At 42.0% G+C, this 20,833-nt stretch overlaps 1 protein-coding gene across 1 annotated transcript in view; it reads left to right on the top strand.

Moving 5' to 3' along the window:
- Positions 1 to 4,014: 4,014 nt before the first annotated feature.
- The window catches only part of Map3k15 (mitogen-activated protein kinase kinase kinase 15), a 137,571-nt gene continuing 120,752 nt past the window's right edge, over positions 4,015 to 20,833 (top strand). Inside the window, exons 1-2 of the mRNA XM_041642320.1 lie at positions 4,015 to 4,416; positions 20,162 to 20,301. Of these exons, the coding sequence (XP_041498254.1) occupies positions 4,056 to 4,416; positions 20,162 to 20,301 (501 nt within the window). The 5' untranslated portion in view covers positions 4,015 to 4,055. The remainder of the gene's footprint in view (positions 4,417 to 20,161; positions 20,302 to 20,833) is intronic.

Below are 20,833 nucleotides of genomic sequence, written 5' to 3'. Positions count from 1 at the left end.
TATAAAAGGACTACTGATTCATGGAACAATTTAGTTGAATCCCAAGGTAATTACACTGAGTAGAAAATAATCCATAAGATTACATACTGTATGATTCCCTCTACGGCTGCAGACTCCCTATTTGTTGAGGATGATCTTGAACTCTTTGGTATAGGAGGGTCTTCTGTCTATGTGTTACTTTCATTGGTTAAATAAAGAGAATGCCTTGGCCTTTTTTTTTTTAATTATCGAGACAGGGTTTCTCCGTAGCTTTTTTGGTTCCTGTCCTGGAACTAGCTCTTGTAGACCAGGCTGGCCTCGAACTCACAGAGATCCACCTGCCTCTGCCTCCTGAGTGCTGGGATTAAAGGCGTGCGCCACCACCGCCCGGTTGCCTTGGCCTTTTGATAGGGCAGAAAATTAGGTGGACGGAGTAGACAGAACAGAATTCTGGAAGGAAGAAGGCAGGCAGAGAGAGCCGCCGCCATGAAGCTGACAGGTCAGACATGCTGAATCTTTCCTGGTAAGCCACGATCTCATAGTGATACACAGATTATTAGAAATGGGTTGAATCAAGATGTGAGAGTTAGCCAATAAGAGGCTAGAGCTACTGCACCAGGCAGTGATTTAATACAGATTTTCATGTGGTTATTTCGGGGGTTAAGCTAGCCGGGCCGGAAATGCAGCCCACGCCTCCCTTTACAACTTGTCTCTACCTCCCAAGGGCTGGAAAGTATGCGTCATCATGATTAGCTTATATAACACTCCTGAAATGACAAAATTATAGAAATAGGGAACTGACTAGTGGTTCCCAGTGGTTAGTGATTGGGAGTGATGAGGCTTGAGATGATTGCGGCCGCCAAAGGATAACAGGATGCATGCTTGTGATGGAGCTGTTTTTCTATCTTCATTAGAGCAATGTCAATATCCTGGCTGTGATAATGCACTACTAGTGTAACAAGCTGTTACTGGGGAAAACTGGGTCAAAGGTATGCTAGCTAGCTCTATGCGCTTTCCCATATCTACATATGAATATGCAATTATCTCCAAATCAAGCTTAATTTTTAAAAAGTCTTTTATGCGCACAAAATAGCAATGATGACAAGTAGGGAATCTCCTAGAAGAAAATCATCAAGTTAGAAAATAGTCCGGAAATTATGTCTTAGAGAAATGGAAGGGACTGGTATCACCTGAAAAAAGCGACCTCCTGGGGGCAGTACTCAGAAAGCTGCCCAGGAGAAGAGGATCACATTACCATCCACAGGGAGAAAGCACAAAGAGGAGAGTTTTTCCTCCACATCCAGAAGAACATTTGATGACGCTTCTGCAACAGGGCAAAGAGGTTTCCAGGACATGAGTTTTAGTGAATGGAAAGGCACAAGTAAGAAAAAAAAAAAACACCTGTTCATCTAAACAGGCAAGACTAACCCAGCATTTTGCAATTTTCTACTCGGAGGGGTTATGGGGAGTGGGGAGAACATTGGACGTTGAGGCCTGCTTCACGTGTGCAAATTGCTGGAGACAATGTGGGAGTGTGTTGTGTGTGCCAACTTCAGGGAAGGCGCTTGTTAGTTGGGTAAATGGTAGGTTCTTTACTCAGCAGGGTTTGTATTGAGAGAAAGATGCTATTCAAGTCATAATTCCCAACTCCTGAGCTTTTTGCTCCATCAGCCAGGCCCCAGAGAGATACGAGAGGAATTCGAGAAGACTGCTGTGAAGACAACAGTAAGACACTGGCAAAGAGGTTGGAAATGGGTGACTCTGCCCTCTGAAAGGCTGTGCCAGTCACTGGAGTAATTCCAGACTAGCAAGCACATTAGGAAAATTACTACTATTATGCATTGCAAGGTTGCAAAGAACACACGTGTCCTTGTAGAGCACCGTGTTTTTTGTTTTTAAAGTCTTAGGAGAAAGGCTGTTGAAAGTTTGCCGGAGTCCTGTCTGAGTGTTCCCACAGATTTCCCCAGAGCCCACCATGCAGACACTCAGAATGTTCCCGATTTCTACTAGGGCTGGGACTAGGGAAGGGTTTCTTAAAGGATTTCTGTGGACATGTTTTACTGTCTTTTGGGGAATTGGCGTGAAGCACTGGCGAAGTTGAGCCAGGCAGGTTCTTTGGGCGGGTAGTCCAGCCTATTTAGACAGAGACCCTGTCTCAGAACTAAATTGGATGGTGTGGAGGGTGCCTGAGAAATAGCACCCAAGGTCTTGTAGCCCCCCCATGCATGCACATGTGTGCCTGCATGCACACACAAAATAAAAAATAATTGAGCCGGGCGGTGGTGGCGCACGCCTTTAATCCCAGCACTCGGGAGGCAGAGGCAGGCGGATCTCTGTGAGTTCGAGGCCAGCCTGGTCTACAAGAGCTAGTTCCAGGACAGGAACCAAAAGCTATGGAGAAACCCTGTCTCGAAAAAAAAATAAAAAATAAAAATAAATAAATAAAAATAAAAAATAATTGAAAAGTGGGCAAATGACCTAGACAGGTAATAATACTCCAAAAGAAGTCACGCAAAGGACGTAGAAGTATAGAACAAGATGCTGACCGCCTTTACTCAACAGGGAATTGCAAAGTCAAATCAGAACGAGTTACTATTTCATACCCACTAGGAGCTGTAATGAAGAAAGATAGGTAATACCAAGTGCTGTTGAGGGGATGGAGGAAATGCAGCCTTCAGACACTGCCGCGGCATGGGAGATGATGCAACCACTTTGGGAAGCAGTGCATTTCTTTGAAGGTTAAACACTTAGCATGCAACCCAGAAACCCTCCTGCTAGCATTAGACTCAAGGCAAATGAGACCCCATTTTCATACTTTGTCTGATTCCATCTAGTACATGAAATAGCCAGCAGGCAGATCTAGAGCCAGGGCTGATGATTTGCTAGAGGCGAGGGAGTTCAGGGGATGGGATGACATGATTTCCTGGGGTTTGGGGGAAGATCCGGGTATTCTAAAATTATGGTGATGGATACAGAACTGGGACTATGCTAAGAAATCTATCAAGTCATCTTGTCCTTTTGTTCTGGATGGTTTGTAAATTATATCTCAGATCGGTTGCTACGAAAAACTCCAGCCTGCCCTCCCTATGACAACTTGTAGTACATTCTACTGTTCAAAAGATAATTTAATACTGGAGGCTGAAACGGTGAGGTGCAGAAGATGTAGTGGAGACCTCTTTGGAGTCTTAGTAATTCAGAGGTCAGGCAGGCAGTGCAGTTCTACGGAGGGCTATTTTCCAGGCAAATAAGGTTTGTTGCTGAAACCCTCCCCATACCTTGTCAAGGTCACTACAAAAGTCAAGACAAATAGGGCTGCAAGACGGGGCTCAGGCAGGCTATGTACTTGGCAATTAAGAGTGCCAAATGAAGCATTGCTCATCCCGATGCGAAGTTAAAGCGCCACCTGTATTTAGCTGGGAATTGAATATCGATATTCAATTAGTGCCTTGGAAGTCTACTGTGGGTAAAGGCTTCTACTTGTTTGGAGGGGAAAAAGGGAAAAAAAAAAGGACGAAAGGAAAGAAAGAGGGAAAGGAAAGCAAAGGAAGAGAGAGGAAGAAAGAAAGGAAGGAGATAGGAAAGGAAGGAAGGAAGGAAGGAAGGAAGGAAGGAAGGAAGGAAGGAAGGAAGGAAAGAAGAAAGCAAGCAAAGTAGGAAACCAGCTTCTAAAGGTAGTTAGAGGGAAGGATGAAGAGGAACCTAAGAAATCTAATCAACCTAACCCCTGCAATCCCTGGCTCGCCCAGCGGCCGAGCTGGGGGGCGCTGCGCGGGGGAGCCGGCAGGGGGCGCCCTCCCCGTTCTTGCCCCGTGGCTCTCGCAGCCGCCCCCTCCACCGGTCCTGACGTCCGAGCCCCCGCCTCTTTCTCGTGGGCTTTCAAAGGGCGCTCAGGGCAAGCCGGCCCTGAGCTTCGCTCTGGCGGCAGCTGAGCGAGGACGCTGTCGTCGTCACCTGCGCACGGCGGGCTCTCGGCACGCACGCTCCGGGTCCCTCCAGCTGCCGTCCGTCTCCTGAGCAGCAGGTGCCGCGGGGACAGCGGCTCAGCTTCGAAGCCACCAGCCTCGCGGGCCAGTCACATGGAGGGCATCAGCAGGCCGGCCCCAGCTGAGGTGCTGGAGGAGGCAGGCGACTTGCCCCAGGGCAGGCTGCGGCTGGGGTCTGAGGGAGAGGCGTGGCTGGCGGGGCCCGAGGGCGCAGGGGACGCCGCCTCGGGCTACGGCTGCGAGGCTGAGGGCAGCCGCGGGCCGCGCCGGGCTCTCAGGGCTGTGTACGTGCGCAGCGAGAGTTCTCAGGGGGCGGCGGCTGGCGACCCCGAGGCCGGGGCTCTCAAGTGCCTCCTTCGAGCCTGTGAAGCCGAGGGCGCCCACCTCACCTCCATACCCTTCGGGGAGCTCGACTTCGGGGAGACCGCCGTGCTCGATGCCTTCTACGATGCAGGTGAGGGCGGGTGCCCCCTTGGTTCCCACCTCCCTCCAGCTGTCCTAGCTCTCTCACAAGCCCTGCCACTCCCCCACTCTGCCCGGGCCCTCTCCTGTGGTCTCCCCTTCCATCCTCCCACTGTTGATGCTTAGGGCAAATCTCTACCTCCTGGACAGGGGAGAACATGTAAGGAGCCCTTGGACAGATAAGAGACTGCAGGCACTTAGACCCATTTCACCTTGTTTTTTATGGTAGCCAGCAACACACTGTAGTGCCTAAGACACTGGTTCGCAACCAGGTCGAGACCCTTTTAGGCCACGTAACAGATATCTGCGTTCCGACTCATAATGGAAGCGAAATTACAGCTATGAAGTAGTAACGAAAGTAATTTTATGTTTGGGGGTCACTACAACACGAAGAACTGTATGAAATGGTTGTAACATTAGGAAGGTTGAGAACCACTGATCTAAGATGACGTTGAACCTGTTCCCCACTTTGTTTTCTCCTGGCATATCCCCAATGTAAATGAATCACTTCAGTCATCTGGGAGTGCTGCAGTTTAAATCTTGTTAGGTAAAATGGCTCACCTTCCTAATCCCAGGAGACAGAGACAGGAGAATTGCAAGTTCAGGGCCCACCTCTGCTATGTACAGCGTTTGAGGCCAGTCTAGGGTCCAAAGTGAGACCTTGTCTGAATCAAGCAAAACAAAATCTTGCCCATCTCAGACCAATGACATCCAATGTGAGTGAGGCCTTGGGAGTGTTTTAATTCTTCCAGATGATTCCATTCAACAACCAGAAAGTGGCAATTACTGCCTGGCATTCATGTGTGTGGTGGCGCTCCCTAGTGGCCTTTTGGACACTTTCACAGGCTTATGGTGGGGTGCAGTCTCCCACGACATGATGGTTTTTAATCTCACAATGTAATCCATTGCTAGACTAAGACCCTGTTCCAGGCTCACTGTAGTGAGTGCGACATAACGATCCAGTTTTCCCGTCACCGCTTTGAGTTGACAACAGTTCCTTCCCGTGTAGAATGAATTCTTACCTGCCTGTTTTCCTTACTTAACCTTTGGAACAAATTTGTGAGACCAGGACGGCATTCCTAAGCATTGTATACGACACAGTAATTGCTAGGGGATGTTGGTGCCTCAGTTCCTCCACTGGGCAAATGGAATTAACAGTTATCTACCTTAAACCTGAAAGCATTTGAGCAGAGCCTTTGGGGGTTGTTTTCAAACAGTGTTCATGGCTTGTCATTATAGCAGGATAGACGTCTTAGCTGTGTGTATAAAACTCAGCGCTTTTGCATGTTTGGCAAGTTCTACCACTGAGCCACCTTCCCACCCCTTACCTCCTAAACAGCAATCAATTCAGCTTGTTTACTGGAGGCAGCCCGGATGTAGGTTTTTTTTTTTTTTTCACAGCAAATGGCCAAACCCTCTCCCATCTGGAAAGAGGTGGGGCGTCAGGCTTGTTCAAACAAGTGGCAGCTGTACCCGCTGAGCACACTCTCTTGACATTTCTGCCCATGCTGAGAAGACTCTTGAGCAGCACGTCTTTTCAGAGTTGTTCAGGAGCCCCCTTCACCTAGAACCACTCCGTTTTTCTCAACTTTTATTCATTCTGCTCCCAAACGGAGTTTGAAAAGTAAAATATTCTTTGGGCCCTCGGACCCAGCTTCTCGCCTTGCCTGCTGATAGCCAGTTGAAACATCCGTGTGCAGCGTCTGCTTTTCTGGGCCTAGTAGTGTGTGCTCACATGCCCGAGCTGCACACCTTCAGCTGCTTCAGCAGGCTCCTTTGAACAGACCGGATGTCACAGTGCCGACATGAAACCCGAGCACCCGGAGGGAGAGGAATCACCTTTGCTCACTCTGGCTTCACACTGTTGACTTTTGCCTACACCAGGAATCCTTTGGCCAGCCTTGCCCTTGTCGGGAATAAAGAATTTGGGCCGCTGCTGCTGCAGTAAGCGGAGTTCTTTATTAAACAGATGACCTCCACAGCCCTGCCCTTTCCTGGCTTCCCCATCGCCACTCTCACCAAAAAGATAGAAATCTGTCACTGGCTGTTTTGTTAAAAAAAAAAAAAAAAAATCTCTAAAACCATGATGTAAAATTGAGTAGCCTCTGGCCACAGGTAGCCATTAACATTTAAATTGGTTTAAATGTAAAATATGATCCGTGGGGTCAGAATAGCCTGTTTCAAGTGCCGAATCTGGACAGTTAGGTGCTGTGTGGGAGATGGCAAAGATACGGAATGTTTTCCTCATAGTGGAAGGTCTCCTTAGCGATGCTGTTCTAGAACAGGATTAGTGAGGGAGGGCAGCTGTTGAACTGTCCCAAATGTATTGTGGGGGGAAACCAGAGAGGTGGGACTTAGGCACTTCCTGTCTTCTGTTCTCATAGCAACTCAACGCGGGGTTTGATGTGTACGTATACTGTTTTGTGTGGTTGTGTGTGTGTGGTTGTGTGTGTGTGTGTGTGTGTGTGTGTATCCTAGATTTTTGTGTCATTAGCAAAAGGTTGATTAGAGGAGCTTCAGGAAAGCTACAGGCTGATGGAAAAATCGAAAAGAACTCACACTGGAGCTGGGAATGTGCCTTAGTGGCAGAGCACCTGCTTAACATACATAAAGCAGAATCTTGGAAAACAAAAGAACTTAATGCTGGGTACACTAGACGGGAAACCTTGGCAGTGGAATGGAAATAGAATGACAGCAATGATTTTCTTTGTGGTTATTCGCAGCTAGGTAAGTATGATTTTTAAAAATAAATGTAGCAGGAGATTAAAGATGGCCTCGGACCTCTGGCTTATTCTGTCCCCGCTGGAGAGAGTGGCCTGATGTGCCACCGTGTTTTCATTTTCTCCAGGGATAAGACTGCACGAGCCCCTGCCCAGACATCAGCTGGTTTCTGCCCGCACCGCCCCCCCCCCCCCAGGCCTTTGGTGGGCCTTTCCTGAGCTGCCTCCTTTCTGTGCTGCTCTTACCGCTACTCGCTCAGCATTAAGCCTGGAATGCTCTTTAGTCCTTAGCAAAGTGGAAAGAAACATTTCAGCTGCAGAATTTAATTGAACCATGGCTGCTCACCTTGAGTGCATTCTAAATAGAGAGATTTATTAGCCGGTCCATTGCTTTACTGACTTAGAGTATTTGTTACTATGGAATATGTATAATTTTGATTCCCAGCAGTCAACTTCCAAGCAATTTTGCTATATGCCATAAACATATAAGGCCCTCTATGTATCAGGCTTTGAGATAGCTGCTAGTCAAATCCTAGTTAAATACTGAACTTATACAGGGTACACTGGAAGAAATCATGTTTCCTGTTACTTTGGGCAGGGTTTGAGCTATTGGGTGTGACAAGGTTTGGTATAAATGCTTGGTGGGTTCCGGGGTTTGATTTTGTGATTGGTGGGGGAGGGTGTTTCAGGACTTAGAAGCCAATTTCATTCTAACTTTGAGGGCACACTAGAGGGCAGTCAGAATGGGACTCGGAGAGGGGAGGAAAAGAGAAGGTGCATTTGATAATTTGCGTTCTTTTTCCTTTTCTCGTTCTTAAATTATGTTTATTATGGAAAATTTCAAGCATGCACAGAACCAAGCTTCAGCAATTCTTAACATTCTAACTTTCCTTTGATACCAGGGATTGAACCTACCTGCAAGGCAACTGTTAGACCACTGAGTTATAATCCCCACCCTTCATTCTGTTATCTCTTTCCTACCCATTCCCCACCCAAACTTGTTACTATATTCGCTACATGTACAGCAATGAAAAGTGACTAGGCCTTGTGTAACTCAAACTCTATCACCATATAGACTTCTGTCTTCCCACCCATGTCTCCTTCCACTTCTCTCCCCTCACTCCATTCTAGACCCCAAGCAATAACTGATTTTTCCATCACTTTAGAATTGAGCTACCTTTCTTGGGGTTTTCTATAAATAGACTCAGTATATCTTTTGTGGCTTCATTCACTCAGCATGATGTTTTTGAGATTCACCCATGTCATTACATGGCATTTTTTTCTTTTTTAATGCTAAGTACTATTCCATCATAAGAATAAGCTCCAGGTGCCAGGTGTAGTGACAGCTAGGCTACCCAATTAGCGAGCTCAAGACTCCAAGTTCAGTGAAAGACCCTGTCTCAAAAACTGAGGAGAGCAGTTAAGGAAGATGCAACATCAACCTCTGATCTCCACATGTGCTCCCATATACACAAAGGTGCATGCACGCACGCATACACACACCACACACACACACACACACACACACACACATATATTCAGACCATTCTATTAATGGACATTGGGGCTGCTTACAGTTTGAGGCTATTACAAAGAAAACTACTAGGAACATCTGTATGTCTTTTGTGGACTAGTGTTTACTCATTCTTCTTGGAATAGCTAGTAGTGAAATGGCTAAGTTCAAAAATTAGCTATATTTTCAGCTATATAAGGATCTTAAAACCCTTTATCTAAAGTGGTTATACTATTTTATATTCCCAGAAATGATGCATGACATTTTCATATCCTCATCAATACTTTGAAGTATTGATCTTTTAAAATTTAGCTTTTTGCCGGGCGGTGGTGGTGCACGCCTTTAATCCCAGCACTTGGGAGGCAAAGGCAGGTGGATCTCTGTGAGTTCGAGACCAGCCTGGTCTACAGAGCTAGTTCCAGGACAGGCTCCAAAGCTACAGAGAAACCCTGTCTCGAAAAACCAAAAAATAAAATAAAATAAAAATAAAATAAAATTTAGCTTTTTAGTGAGGAGTATAGTAGTTTCTCATTGATGGATTTAATATGTCTTACCTAATAATGATGTCATGCACCTTTCTAAGTGATGTTTGTGACATGAATATGAAGTCACTTACCTGTCAATTGTTGTTACCTTCTTGTTGAATTTTCAGCTCTTTTGATATATTTTGTGTTTAAGTACTTTGTCAAAGCCCTGAGCCTCTCTCTTGCTAATTCGTCCATTTGTTGATGCTTTTTGATGATGCAGTCTGATTTAGAATATCTTTTAGAGCTTTTTAGCCTGCATACCTAAAACACCTTCCAGGTTTTAGTTGTGCCAACAACTAGTCCATGTAATCTTCTGAAAGCTTCAGTTTTCACTTTTACATCTCAGCTTTCTCTAATGAAACTGACATTCTGAGCAAGACACCTTAGCTTAAAAAATTTAAGAGAAGCTAGTCTTGGCCTAGGATGAATCTAACATTTGGAGATTGGTAACAGGACCCTGGCTGCATCCTTTCTTCTCATCCTTCAAAGACTCAGAAGTCCAGGTTCTTTAGACTAAGGACCTGTCTGGCATCTGAAGACATGTGTCCATCCTAATAGTCCACTGACCTTGGAATGCTTGGCTTTATGAGTCAGAATTTGAAAGTCTACTCTATTATCTGTTGGCTGAATGTATCTGAGTCTTGCTAAAAAAATGTCTCCAAGTGTCAGTGCCTTGAATTGAGCAAGTGCTTACTATCAGTTCTCTCTGTCCCATTCCTCTCTAACTCCTGCCATGACTTTGGTCTATAGTGTATTGCTTGGTGCAGTCGAGACTCAGATTTAAATCTCTTAAACAAACATCACATAGTATGGTCTCCTGTAGTTTTTAGGAAAAGATTCCTAAAAGAGTTTTTGTGATTAAAGAATGAACTTCTTCTCCATTCCTTGTTCTTAACTGAAGAAAAAGACCCAAAATCCAGCTTTCAGTGTGTTTTTTGTTTTCCTGTTCAATTGAGACACAGTATATACAGAAAAAGGTGGGTGAGTTCTGCCTAATATTGTCCTTTTTTATAAATATAATTTCAGTTTGTACCTTGACATGTCTGTCTCCTTTTGTTTCCTGTTGGTGTGTGGGCTACCTCTATGACATCATTGTAGCCATAGCGTTTTCTTTGCCATTTCTCTATAGTACAGTGATTCTCAGCCTTCCTAATCCTATGACCCTTTAATACAGTTCTTATGTTGTAGTGACCCCAACCATAAAATTATTTTCATTGCTACTTCAGAACTGTAATTTTTGTACTGTTATGTATTGTAATGTAAACATTTGTGTTTTCTAATGGTTTTAGATGGCCCCTGTGAAAGGACCATTTGCCCCCCTCCAAGGGGTTTTTGAGCCACTGGTTGAGAACCACTGCTATAGTATTTCAGTGCAAGAAGATGCCACAATTTATTTTCTGTTATAAAGAAGCATTTGAGTTGGTTCTATCTAAGATAATTATAAATAGTGCTGCTGTTATGAATATTCTAGTACTTAGGTTTTTTAGACAACTTTATTGGGATATAATGCATTTATTTAAAATATAAAGTTCATAGGTTTTAGTGTATTCACAGTTATGTAACTATTAGTACTGTCTAATTTTAGGCTATTTCTTTTAGCCCTCAAATAACAACTAACTCTTGTAAAAAACCACCTGGAATCTAGTGAGAATTACATTAATCCTTTCCAAGGGCAATGTCCCCAGTAGTCTAGTCACGTTATATTAGTACCCAGCTCTTAAAGGTCCTACCTACTAGCTTTATACTACCACACTGGATATAAAATATTCTAACACATTAACCTTTAGGGACACAGTCAAATATTATATAAAACTGTGGTTTCCAAATATTCATTATATGAACTGGGAGCAAGTACCATTTTGAAGTTTAGAATGACTGTTGGATTTTCATTAGATTTCACAAGACCCAAATTTCAAACCATGTTAGATGGGTTTATTTAGAAATGTGCTGTCTGTCCTGAGAAGGAGAATTCTGCATCTAGAGTGCTGCTTGTTACTAAGATACAGCTAAGTCTTTGTAAAGCCTATGACTAATGGACGTGTATGGTCAATACAAATAATAAGCACTCTGCATTCATTTTACAGTGGAAATCAGACATGAAAAACACAATGAATCTAGAAGAGGTAAGGACAAAGAAGGATAGTTTCCTATCCATCAGTGAGTCATTAGCCCTGAATGGATCCAGTTGCCTTTAAAGGCTGTGGCAATAGAAGCCAACGAGGAAATGTAAAGCATAGAAGAGGTGAAATCAGAAGTCATGCAAAAGTCTCTATGTTTAGTGATCTTGAAGGAACAATTGATTTTCTTAAGTAAAAGATAGCAGTATGATTGTTGAGGAAGTAGATGTAAAATCCTCGAGTCTTTCCCATTGACCGGCACTTCAGTGAGACAAATAGAGAAGAGCATCAATTTAGGACCTATTCCCTATGATTTTTGTCAATGTCAAAGAAAAGCTTCCTGACCTTTTCATGGTTGGTGGCATGTGGCAATAGCACAGCAAACCAGCTCTGCTCTAAAAAAATCATGTATCTCAAAGGTGAGTTGAATGTAGAAGTTGTGCTTAGAAAACCCTGCTAAGAAATAAGACCCCCCCCCCCCAAATTTCCTCTTAATGAAACAGTAGAAGAAATCTGAAAAGAAACTACCATGTGATGCGGATGCAGTATATTCAAAGGAAGCCAGAATAGGGACTGTGGAAATGTGACAACACGGATGATAATGAAGGTATGGACGCTACTTAAACTGCAGCCTAGCTTGAAGTATAATTTGGCACATTGTTGTTCTGCATTGCTAGTTGAAAAAGCAGCATTCTTGTGCAAAAGTCAAAGTGCCTTAAGTCATGCCATGCCGTGCTTTACAAATACTTCACTGTGAGTAAAAGGAAATTAGACACCATGAGTCTGTTCACCTTAGTTTGCTTATATATGGTTTATTTTGGTCTTAAAAATAAATACTAGAAGGCAAAAGATGGAATTTCTTGATGGGTCCCTACTCTTCACCTTTCTTCTTCCTAATCAAATCTCAAAAACCCCAAGCAAGTTAACCCATCTGATGATAGCGCCAGGTAAGGATGTGCTAAACGCTTGACGCTGATTTGGTAGGTTAGCATTTTCTGCATAGTACGTTCTGGAAAATAAGAGTTTTCTCCCTCTCTTTAAATGGAAAATAAGTTTAAATGGCACTTCACAGCATTCTTTGTCCTGGCCTCACCTGAAGTTTATTAGAAATGAGGAACAATGATAAAGACAGATATAATTTTAGTAGAAGTCAGTAGACATGGCTTCTGTTCCATAAAGGTGAGCTTTTTGTTTTTAAGGCAGGTTTAAGGGGACCAGCGTCACCATATGTCTAATTACATTTCTAAATGTCTCTGGCAGAAAACTTATTCTGAACTCTAGCTTTTTGTTTAGAGAAAGAAAGGAAAAAAACCTCTCATTTACAATCATTTCTTTTTTTTCTACTGGGAGGAAGATAGGTTTACAGACAACCTGGAGTGTATTTAAAGACTGGCATGAGCCAGTGTGCACACACAATTACTATGTAGTAAATCATTTGCTATCATACCATTAACTAATGCTATGATGCGTAAATTCGGTACTTTTAAAGCACGCTAAACAGTGTTGTTTTGTTTGTTACCTATAAAATATTTAACAAAAATGTTTAAAGGTCAGGCATGGTGATGTACTTACTCCTGTAATCTTAGCACCTATAGTAGTGCAGAAAAGAGGGTAAGAAGTTCAACATCATTTGTTGCTACATAGAAAGTTCAGGATGAGCCTTTGCTACTTGAGACCCTGGCTCTTAAAAACTACAACAAAATTTTGTTTTCAATTGATCAAATGGTCTTTTTAAACTGGCAATGTTACACACACATATAATGTGTTTGGATCAAATCCATCCCCTATTCCCTCCCCTACAATTCCTCTCCTAGTCCCCTAACTACTTTTCTCTTCCAATTTTATATACCTTTTTTTTTCTTAAGGAAAAAAATCCACCAAATCTGTTTAGGACTTGCCTGTGTGTGCGTGGGTGTAGGGTCATCTACTAGAGCATGGGTAGCCTCCCAGGGACCGTATAGCTAAAGAAAACTAACTCTCGCTTCCCAAGTGGACAGGTAGAACCACCTCCCCTGTCCATGCTGGAGTTTTGCTGCCTTGGTCTTTAGCAAGTTTTATCAAAAGTTTTAAGAATTTAAGGGGTTTAAATGAATTAAAACCCTATATTTTTCATATTATTTCACATTAACACATTTGGAATAATTATAATCAATAAATTTTTGAGGGGTATTTCAGTGATGAATTCAGACAATGTCCTGTTAGTTTAGATTTGAACAGGATCCTTGGCTTTTTGCATTCTCTGATGGGGAATCACTTCCTAAAGAGAGTTAAACTGCATTAGATAGGAGTGTGTGTGCCTGCCTGCCTCATTGCTTCATGACCAGAGAGGATGGGTTGTGCTTTATAGCAGCCCCCACCCCACAGCAAGGCTTGCCTGCAGCATTAGGAACTGACTGGTAGGAACTTTGGGAGGTAATGGTTGCTAAGCTCACAGAATGCATTTGGTAATGAAAACCTGCATCTTATCTCTTCCTTTTTAATCTGTGATCTGTTTACCTAAGATTTAGTCTGATACATAAATTGTTTTCCTCCCAGGTAGCTCAGTTTTAGCAAGAGAGTCAGGAAAGTAGCCTCATCTAGGCACAGGCCAGCCTAAGACTGGGGCCAGAAAAGGTGTGTTTGAGACCGTCTCTGTTCTGCCCAAGTTAAGTGACCTTGAAGAGTCTGTTAATAACTTTGTGCTTCATTTCCCCTACCTGCAAAGTAAAGCCAGACTGTTCCTTACCTATCTTCTGAAGGGTTACTGAAACACAGCTGAGATGTCTAGAGGGATTTTCCATGTGGCAAAGCTTATGAAGGTTGTGATAAGTAATCTGAAATGATCGAGTTTCTCTTTCTCTCTCTCTGTCATTTTTTATCCTCTTCTTGTTTGTAGTTTTGTTGTTTGTTTTTGTTTTGAAATGCAGTCTCACATTGTAACCTAGGCTGATCTGGAACTCACAGCAATCCTCCTGCCTCCTGCCTCTTGAGTACTGAGATTATTTGAATTGGTGGCCTCTTAAAAAATTGCAGTTGAGTGTCTTATCAGAATTAGCATTTAGAAATTTGATGCTAGATTAGTGCCATAGTTGCTCCAAAAACAAACCAGTTGAATCTTGTCTAGGTACAAATCCTCATGGTGAATTTAATCTATTCACTTGAGTAACAGACGTCAGTAAGTAAAAGTTTCAAGTTTGATGAGTCCAGCATAGTGACACACCTTTTTAATCCAGCACGTGGGAGGCAGAGGCAGGCATAATTCTATGAATTCAAGGCTAGCCTGGTCTGTCTACATAGTGAGACCCTGTTTCAATTTCTTTTTTCAGATTTGAAATGCTTTTATTATTGAACATGAATTGCTTAGAATTTGGAGAGGTTTTGCTGTGTAGCTCAGGCTGTCCTGAAATTTACAGTCCTTCAGCCACTGTCTCCTAAGTCTGAATTCCTTCTTGAGTAGAGGTCGTCACCTATCTAGTTTTAATTGGTACTGGAGAATCTCTGTCTAAGATCTGGGTAAAGGCACAGAAGGCTACCTTTCTGGAGGTGGTAAAAGCCAGTATCCAGATTCCAGTGAAGAATATTGAATGGGCAGAGAAAGGAAGAAATTTATGTTACCAGATGAAAATGTAACCCACTTAGCAAAAGGCCACTCCATCAAATTCAAGACTGCCTACAGAGATGAACTGTGAACTTAAGGTCTGCTATCCTTCAGCTCTGGGCTCTGCCTCTTCCCACCACACTCTTTTCTTTCCCTTTACTTCCTATCCTCTAATGTTAGTAGTCACTGTGGCCTTGGAATTAGCATCATTGTTGCCACTTACAATAGCTCCCTGTGAAGCACTTAAATTTAATTTTGATAAGTAATAGAGTCCAGGGAAGAATCGAGTAGGCAGACTACCTAATGTACTCTGCTGTTATTTTTGACTCTGCATATGTCTGCAGGGCGCGGAATTGTCCGTTTGAGATAAAGTGACCCAGCTGAGTTGTAAAGTATTTCCTCAGCATATGTGTTTGTCCTTTTATTAGCGATAAACTCTTTTTTTTTTTTTTTTTTGGTTTTTTGAGACAGGGTTTCTCTGTGGCTTTGGAGCCTGTCCTGGAACTTAGCTCTGTAGACCAGGCTGGTCTCGAACTCACAGAGATCCGCCTGCCTCTGCCTCCCGAGTGCTGGGATTAAAGGCGTGCGCCACCATCGCCCGGCTAGCAATAAACTCTTAATGGGTAAATTTTAATACCATAGACTCCTGTGTTAAAACCTCTTATGACTGTTTTTAAAATAAAATGCCTCTAGGTGAGACATTGATACTATTAATTTTTCTTCAAGTTCTCATCTTTCAGCCACACATTCTAAAATCTTTAGGGAGAAAATAATATAGCATCTAGTATTTGCTCAAAAGAATATAGAAGGGCATGGGGTGGGTGACAGTAGAGATAAAAGGAAGCCTCTCATGGGCTTATAATTTGTGAGATGAGGATCATTGGAATTTTATTATACTCTGTGTGTGTCTATAATAAAAAGATTTTCAAGAACCTTACCAGAGGCTCCTCATTGCCTCAAAGTAGACTCCAGTCCCTTGGGATGCCGTTACGACCTGTTACCTAGTAACCTTTCCAGATTCATCTCCAAAGGTGTTCTGGCTCCCATATTAACATTGCATCCTGTCTTGCCTCTGGTCCTTTGCATTTTCTTTTCTTCCATTTTCACCCTCTATTGACACTCCAGTTTAGTTGCATAAGTCTTACGAATTCCTCCAGGCTTCTATTAACTGCCACCTGCCCAAGTATGGTTGAGAACCTTACTAAGGGGTACATCTATCACTGAGATTCTCCCAGATTATCTAGCCTTTGGCCTTTGGCACAGAAACTCTTCTTCCTTTTGGTTGCCTACCTAGGTCGGTCTGTGTGTCTGTCTGTGTGTCTGTCTGTCTCTCTCTCTCTCTCTCTCTCTCTCTCTCTCTGTGTGTGTGTGTGTGTGTGTGTGTATATATATATATATATATATACATAGATATATTTATTTGTGGGGAGAGGTTCCTGTGCATATGTAGGACAGAGGTCAACCTTGGATGCCATTCCTTAGGAATTATCGAACGTGTTTCTTGAGACAGTCTTCACTAGGACCTCAAGTTTACTGATCAGGCTGAGCTAGCTGGCTAGTGAACCAGGTATCAACTTGTCTCCACCTCTCTACCTAGGGAAGTATGCATTACCATGCCCGATATTCTATGTCAGTTCTGGGGCCAAATCTCAGGTCCTCATGCTGGCATGTTGACACAAAAAGCACTTTACTGGATGAGCTATCTCCTCAGTCCCTGTACTATAAGAGCTGTTTGAGGAAAGTGATTATGCCCTATTCACACCTGTATCCTTGGTATTGAGCATAATGCCTGGCATGCAGGTGGTCGTATTCTTTTTAAGAAATAAAAAGCCCACTCAGGGCTTAGTGACATTTGACCTCAGGTTTCTCATCTCAAGTGTCTCAGTATTGAGCCAGTGGTGCTTAGAGCTGATATGATTTTACTTGCCACCTTGTTTTCTCCTGCCCACAGCTCTAGTCTGTTGTGTTTCATCAGTACTTTGATGGCCTTTCAGTGACCCACAGTGTTGCAAGCCTAAGTTTGAACATACTTCTGTGCCTTTCTACTCATATGACGAGGAAGCAGCACCCATCAGACGTGAAGCTTTTATGTCACCACCACCACCCCTTTTGAAAATCACAAGTTCTGAAAAGGCTACCAATACTAAAGACACTTTAAATATGCTGGCAGTGGACCCTCTACTTTGAATAGATCTCAACCACAGGGTATAACTTCAGGGAGCATTATATGCCCAAGGTGAATAAGTAGCCACGACACAGAAATGATAATTGTAATAGCTTGAAATAGGAAAGAGAAAAACTGACTAGTATCTCCATCTGTAGACCTGGTAAAGAAATTATGATGTAGTCGTCATGCAGTGGAATTTTATACAGAAAAAAAATGTAAGAACTACACTGACACAAATTGATTGAATCACATCAAATACTAGAAAGTCAAAGACTTTGTCAACTATGATAGTATTAATAGATATAAAGTTATATGAAAAAACAATATACTGTGTGTATTATAGTATGTTCAGGATGCTGGAACCAAATATCAGAGCCTAGGTAGTCTACAAATAACAGATTTATCTCTCCGTTTTGGAGACTGGATACCAGCAAATTCCATGTCTGATAACAGTCGGCATTTGTCCAAGTGTCTTCATGGGATAGAAAGAACAGCTCAATTCCTTGGAACCTCATAAAAGAGGACACTGATTTCATTCATGCATACATATTCCAAAGGCACCATCTCCAAATGCTGTCACATTAGGGGTTCTGTTTCAACACATGAATTTTGTGGGCATATAGACATTCAGCTTTTAGTGTGCACATATAAGTGATACATAATAGAAGTTAGCTTTCTCTGGTAGATTGGAGGGATATATGGAGGTCTAACTTGTGCTTGAATGCTAAGCACATGGGTTTTACTGCATTATCTTTCACTGATAGGTACATGTTGTAGTAAGCTTTCTTGTTGGACTTTCTTGGACTACCAGCTAGCATATAATGACCCAGGGACTTAGTATTAATAAAGCTTGGCCTTAGCTTGGGCTTTTTTCTAACTAGCTCTTATAACTTAATTAACCTTTTTCTATTAAGCTACATTCTTTCACATGGCTCAGTTACCTCTCCTCTATCCTGACTTGTTCTGTGACCCATTGGTGTCTCCCATGAGCCTGGATTCATCCCTCTGACTTCTTCTCTCTGCTGGAAATCCCACCTATACTCCCCTGCCTAGCTATTGGCCACTCAGCTTTTTATTACACCAATTACAGCAACACATCTTCACACAGTATACAAATATTCTACAACATTTCCCTGTTTGTCTAAATAAAAAGGAAAGGGTTTAACAATAACACAGTAAAACTATATATAATAAGAACAATGATCAGGTAATGATTATATGCTCAATATCTAACCCATTTGTATTTGGCAATTTTAAAGAAAATAATCTATTATCTTTCCTATCTTGAGTTCAAAATTTATACCTAAACCACTTTCTATCATAATTTATATTATCATCCTAAAAATAATCCTTTTAGACCTAAAAACATTTTCTTAGATAAATAACTTAAACTTTTATGTCTCTGAACCCTATCCACTTCACATCTGGTATGTAAGGTTTTTTTTTCTAATTTTAGTAACAAGGAAAACTGTATTTATAACTATCTTGTTTTCAACCCCATCGAAGACCCAAGAAGGATATACTATTACCTGAGTAAACAGGAAGTGTGTAGCAAACAACTTCCAAAACTATAGAAACGACAGAGACATTTGGCTCCTTTGTAATGCTGGGGCATCCATCTTTTGCCTCCAGACCTAGAATATCTGACAGACTTTTTTGTGAAGCAGGAAGTTTGAAGGTTTGTCATACCTTGCCTTGGCAAGCTTTGGCAGTCACCTTCTTTTGTGTTTGTTTGTCCAATTTGGACAACATACTGTCAGCAAAGAGGCAAGGGTAGTTTCTTGCCCAAATGGCTAGGTTTGCCAAAATAGAAAGCAAACTCCATATAGAGGTTCTTTGATGCCCATCATCCTTTCTTGAAGTCTATTGGTGCTGCCAGGAGCAGATGTATCTCAGTGTCATGAAAAGCTTTATGTTATTAAAACATCTTAAATGTTTTAATAAAGTCTGTAGATCTTTGAAACGTTTGAAGACAATATATCTATGTACAATATCTTTGTTTGACCTTTAAAACATATCTAATAAGACTATAAATTTGATTGTTATAGATGACTACTAACTTGCACATCTTAATTATCTTAAATGATTTATAAATATAGCCTTCAGTGACTAGAAATCTATATTACATTATTAAATGAGTACACTGCTTATAAATCCCATTCAGATGCCCAGTAGCAGGGCCTCTTAAAAGAGTCACACACACCTCTGTACACTGCAAGCACCCAGCCTATTTGGGACTTTTTTCCCCAGCTTTTTCGGTCCCTATATGGATTTATGTGCTGGATGTTGGACACCAGTTGTAGGGAGCTTTTATCATTGGACATTCTTGGACCCCTTGACTATAAATAGTGACCCAGAAACTTATTAATTTTGAAAGTTTGGCCTTAGCTTAGGCCTTTTTTCTAACTAGCTCTTATAATTAATTTGTTTCCATTCATCTACAGTCTATCATGTGACTCAGCTACCGTTCCTTTGTCCCATATGTCTGACTTGTTTGGCATCTCCTGCATGCCTAGATTCATTCTTCTGACTTCTCTGTTTCTGCCAGAAATCCCACCTATACTCTCCTGCCTAGCTATTGGCCATTCAGCGTTTTATTACATCAATCACAGCAGCATATCTTCATATAGTATACAAATATTCCACAACATGTGGTTTTTGTATATCTATTTATAAGAAGAACCACCATTGAAAACAAATCTGTCAACGAGTTCTAAGTGAAATTATTCTTAGCACTCAAGAAAGGAAAACAAGACAGGTATAGTGTCACACGCCTTTAATCCCAGCACTTGGGAGGCAGAAGCAAACTCACTCTGTGAGTTCTAGGCCATCTGTCCCTGTCTCAAAAATGTGTAAAGACACACACACACACATACACAAACTCATGCATACATATGTATTAGTCTCTTCATTCTTAAAAATTCTTACTGTTGTTCTTTTACAGTTCATGGGAGGTAATCCTAGTTAAATCATTTATCACTTCTACTTTATGTAAAAAGCTGATAGTAGAAGAACGAAATTGCTATAATCCTTATTGATCAGCAGCAGCAAGCAGAATAATTAAGTACATAGATCATCTCAGCCCCTCCCAACTCTTTTCTCCTTGTTCATCCCAGATGTTGCTTTCGTGGACATGAGTGATATCTCCAAACAGCCTTCCCTTTTCTACCATCTTGGAGTTCGAGAAAGTTTTGACATGGCTAATAACGTCATTCTGTACTATGATACTGATGCCGACACTGCTCTGTCATTGAAGGTAAGGAGCGTTGTTTACCTTCCTTTGGATACTTAATTTATGTCCATTTGAAATATGACTTCTAGCACTGGAGGTTTGAAAATGTACTGAAGATTACTTGTAGAGTTTCTTCCTTCCCACCACACTTTCTAGCTTCCACCGAAAACTCCTTGGCTGCTGTGTGTGCATCCTTGCTATATTGAACTTTTTCAGGCACCCAGCACTTCAGGCTTAGGGAAGCTAAAGCAAAATCTGTTAGTTTCCACTGATGCAAACACAAGGCTCTGAGTCTCCTCATGGGCTGTTTTCATCAAATATACACATTATGAAAAATAGTTCTCAACTTTCATAACTAATCATATGAAGACAACCTAATGGTTACCAAAATGAGCAAAAAAATTAGCATAGACATAATCAATATTTCATTGATTTTTTTTTCCTCTAATCTGAAAGGAAAGCTTAACTGTGGAAACCTGTATGTTCCTGCACAACTCAGTAATTACTGAGAATTTAAAAAATGTGGTTTTTGAAAGCTTCATGCAAGCTTTCTTGA

Source organism: Microtus oregoni, unplaced genomic scaffold (assembly GCF_018167655.1).
Source record: "Microtus oregoni isolate MIOR12 unplaced genomic scaffold, Mior012 000074F_000, whole genome shotgun sequence".
Lineage (NCBI taxonomy): Eukaryota > Metazoa > Chordata > Mammalia > Rodentia > Cricetidae > Microtus > Microtus oregoni.
The sequence above is the reverse complement of the archived record's forward strand: the minus strand, read 5'-3'. Positions and strand labels throughout refer to the sequence as shown.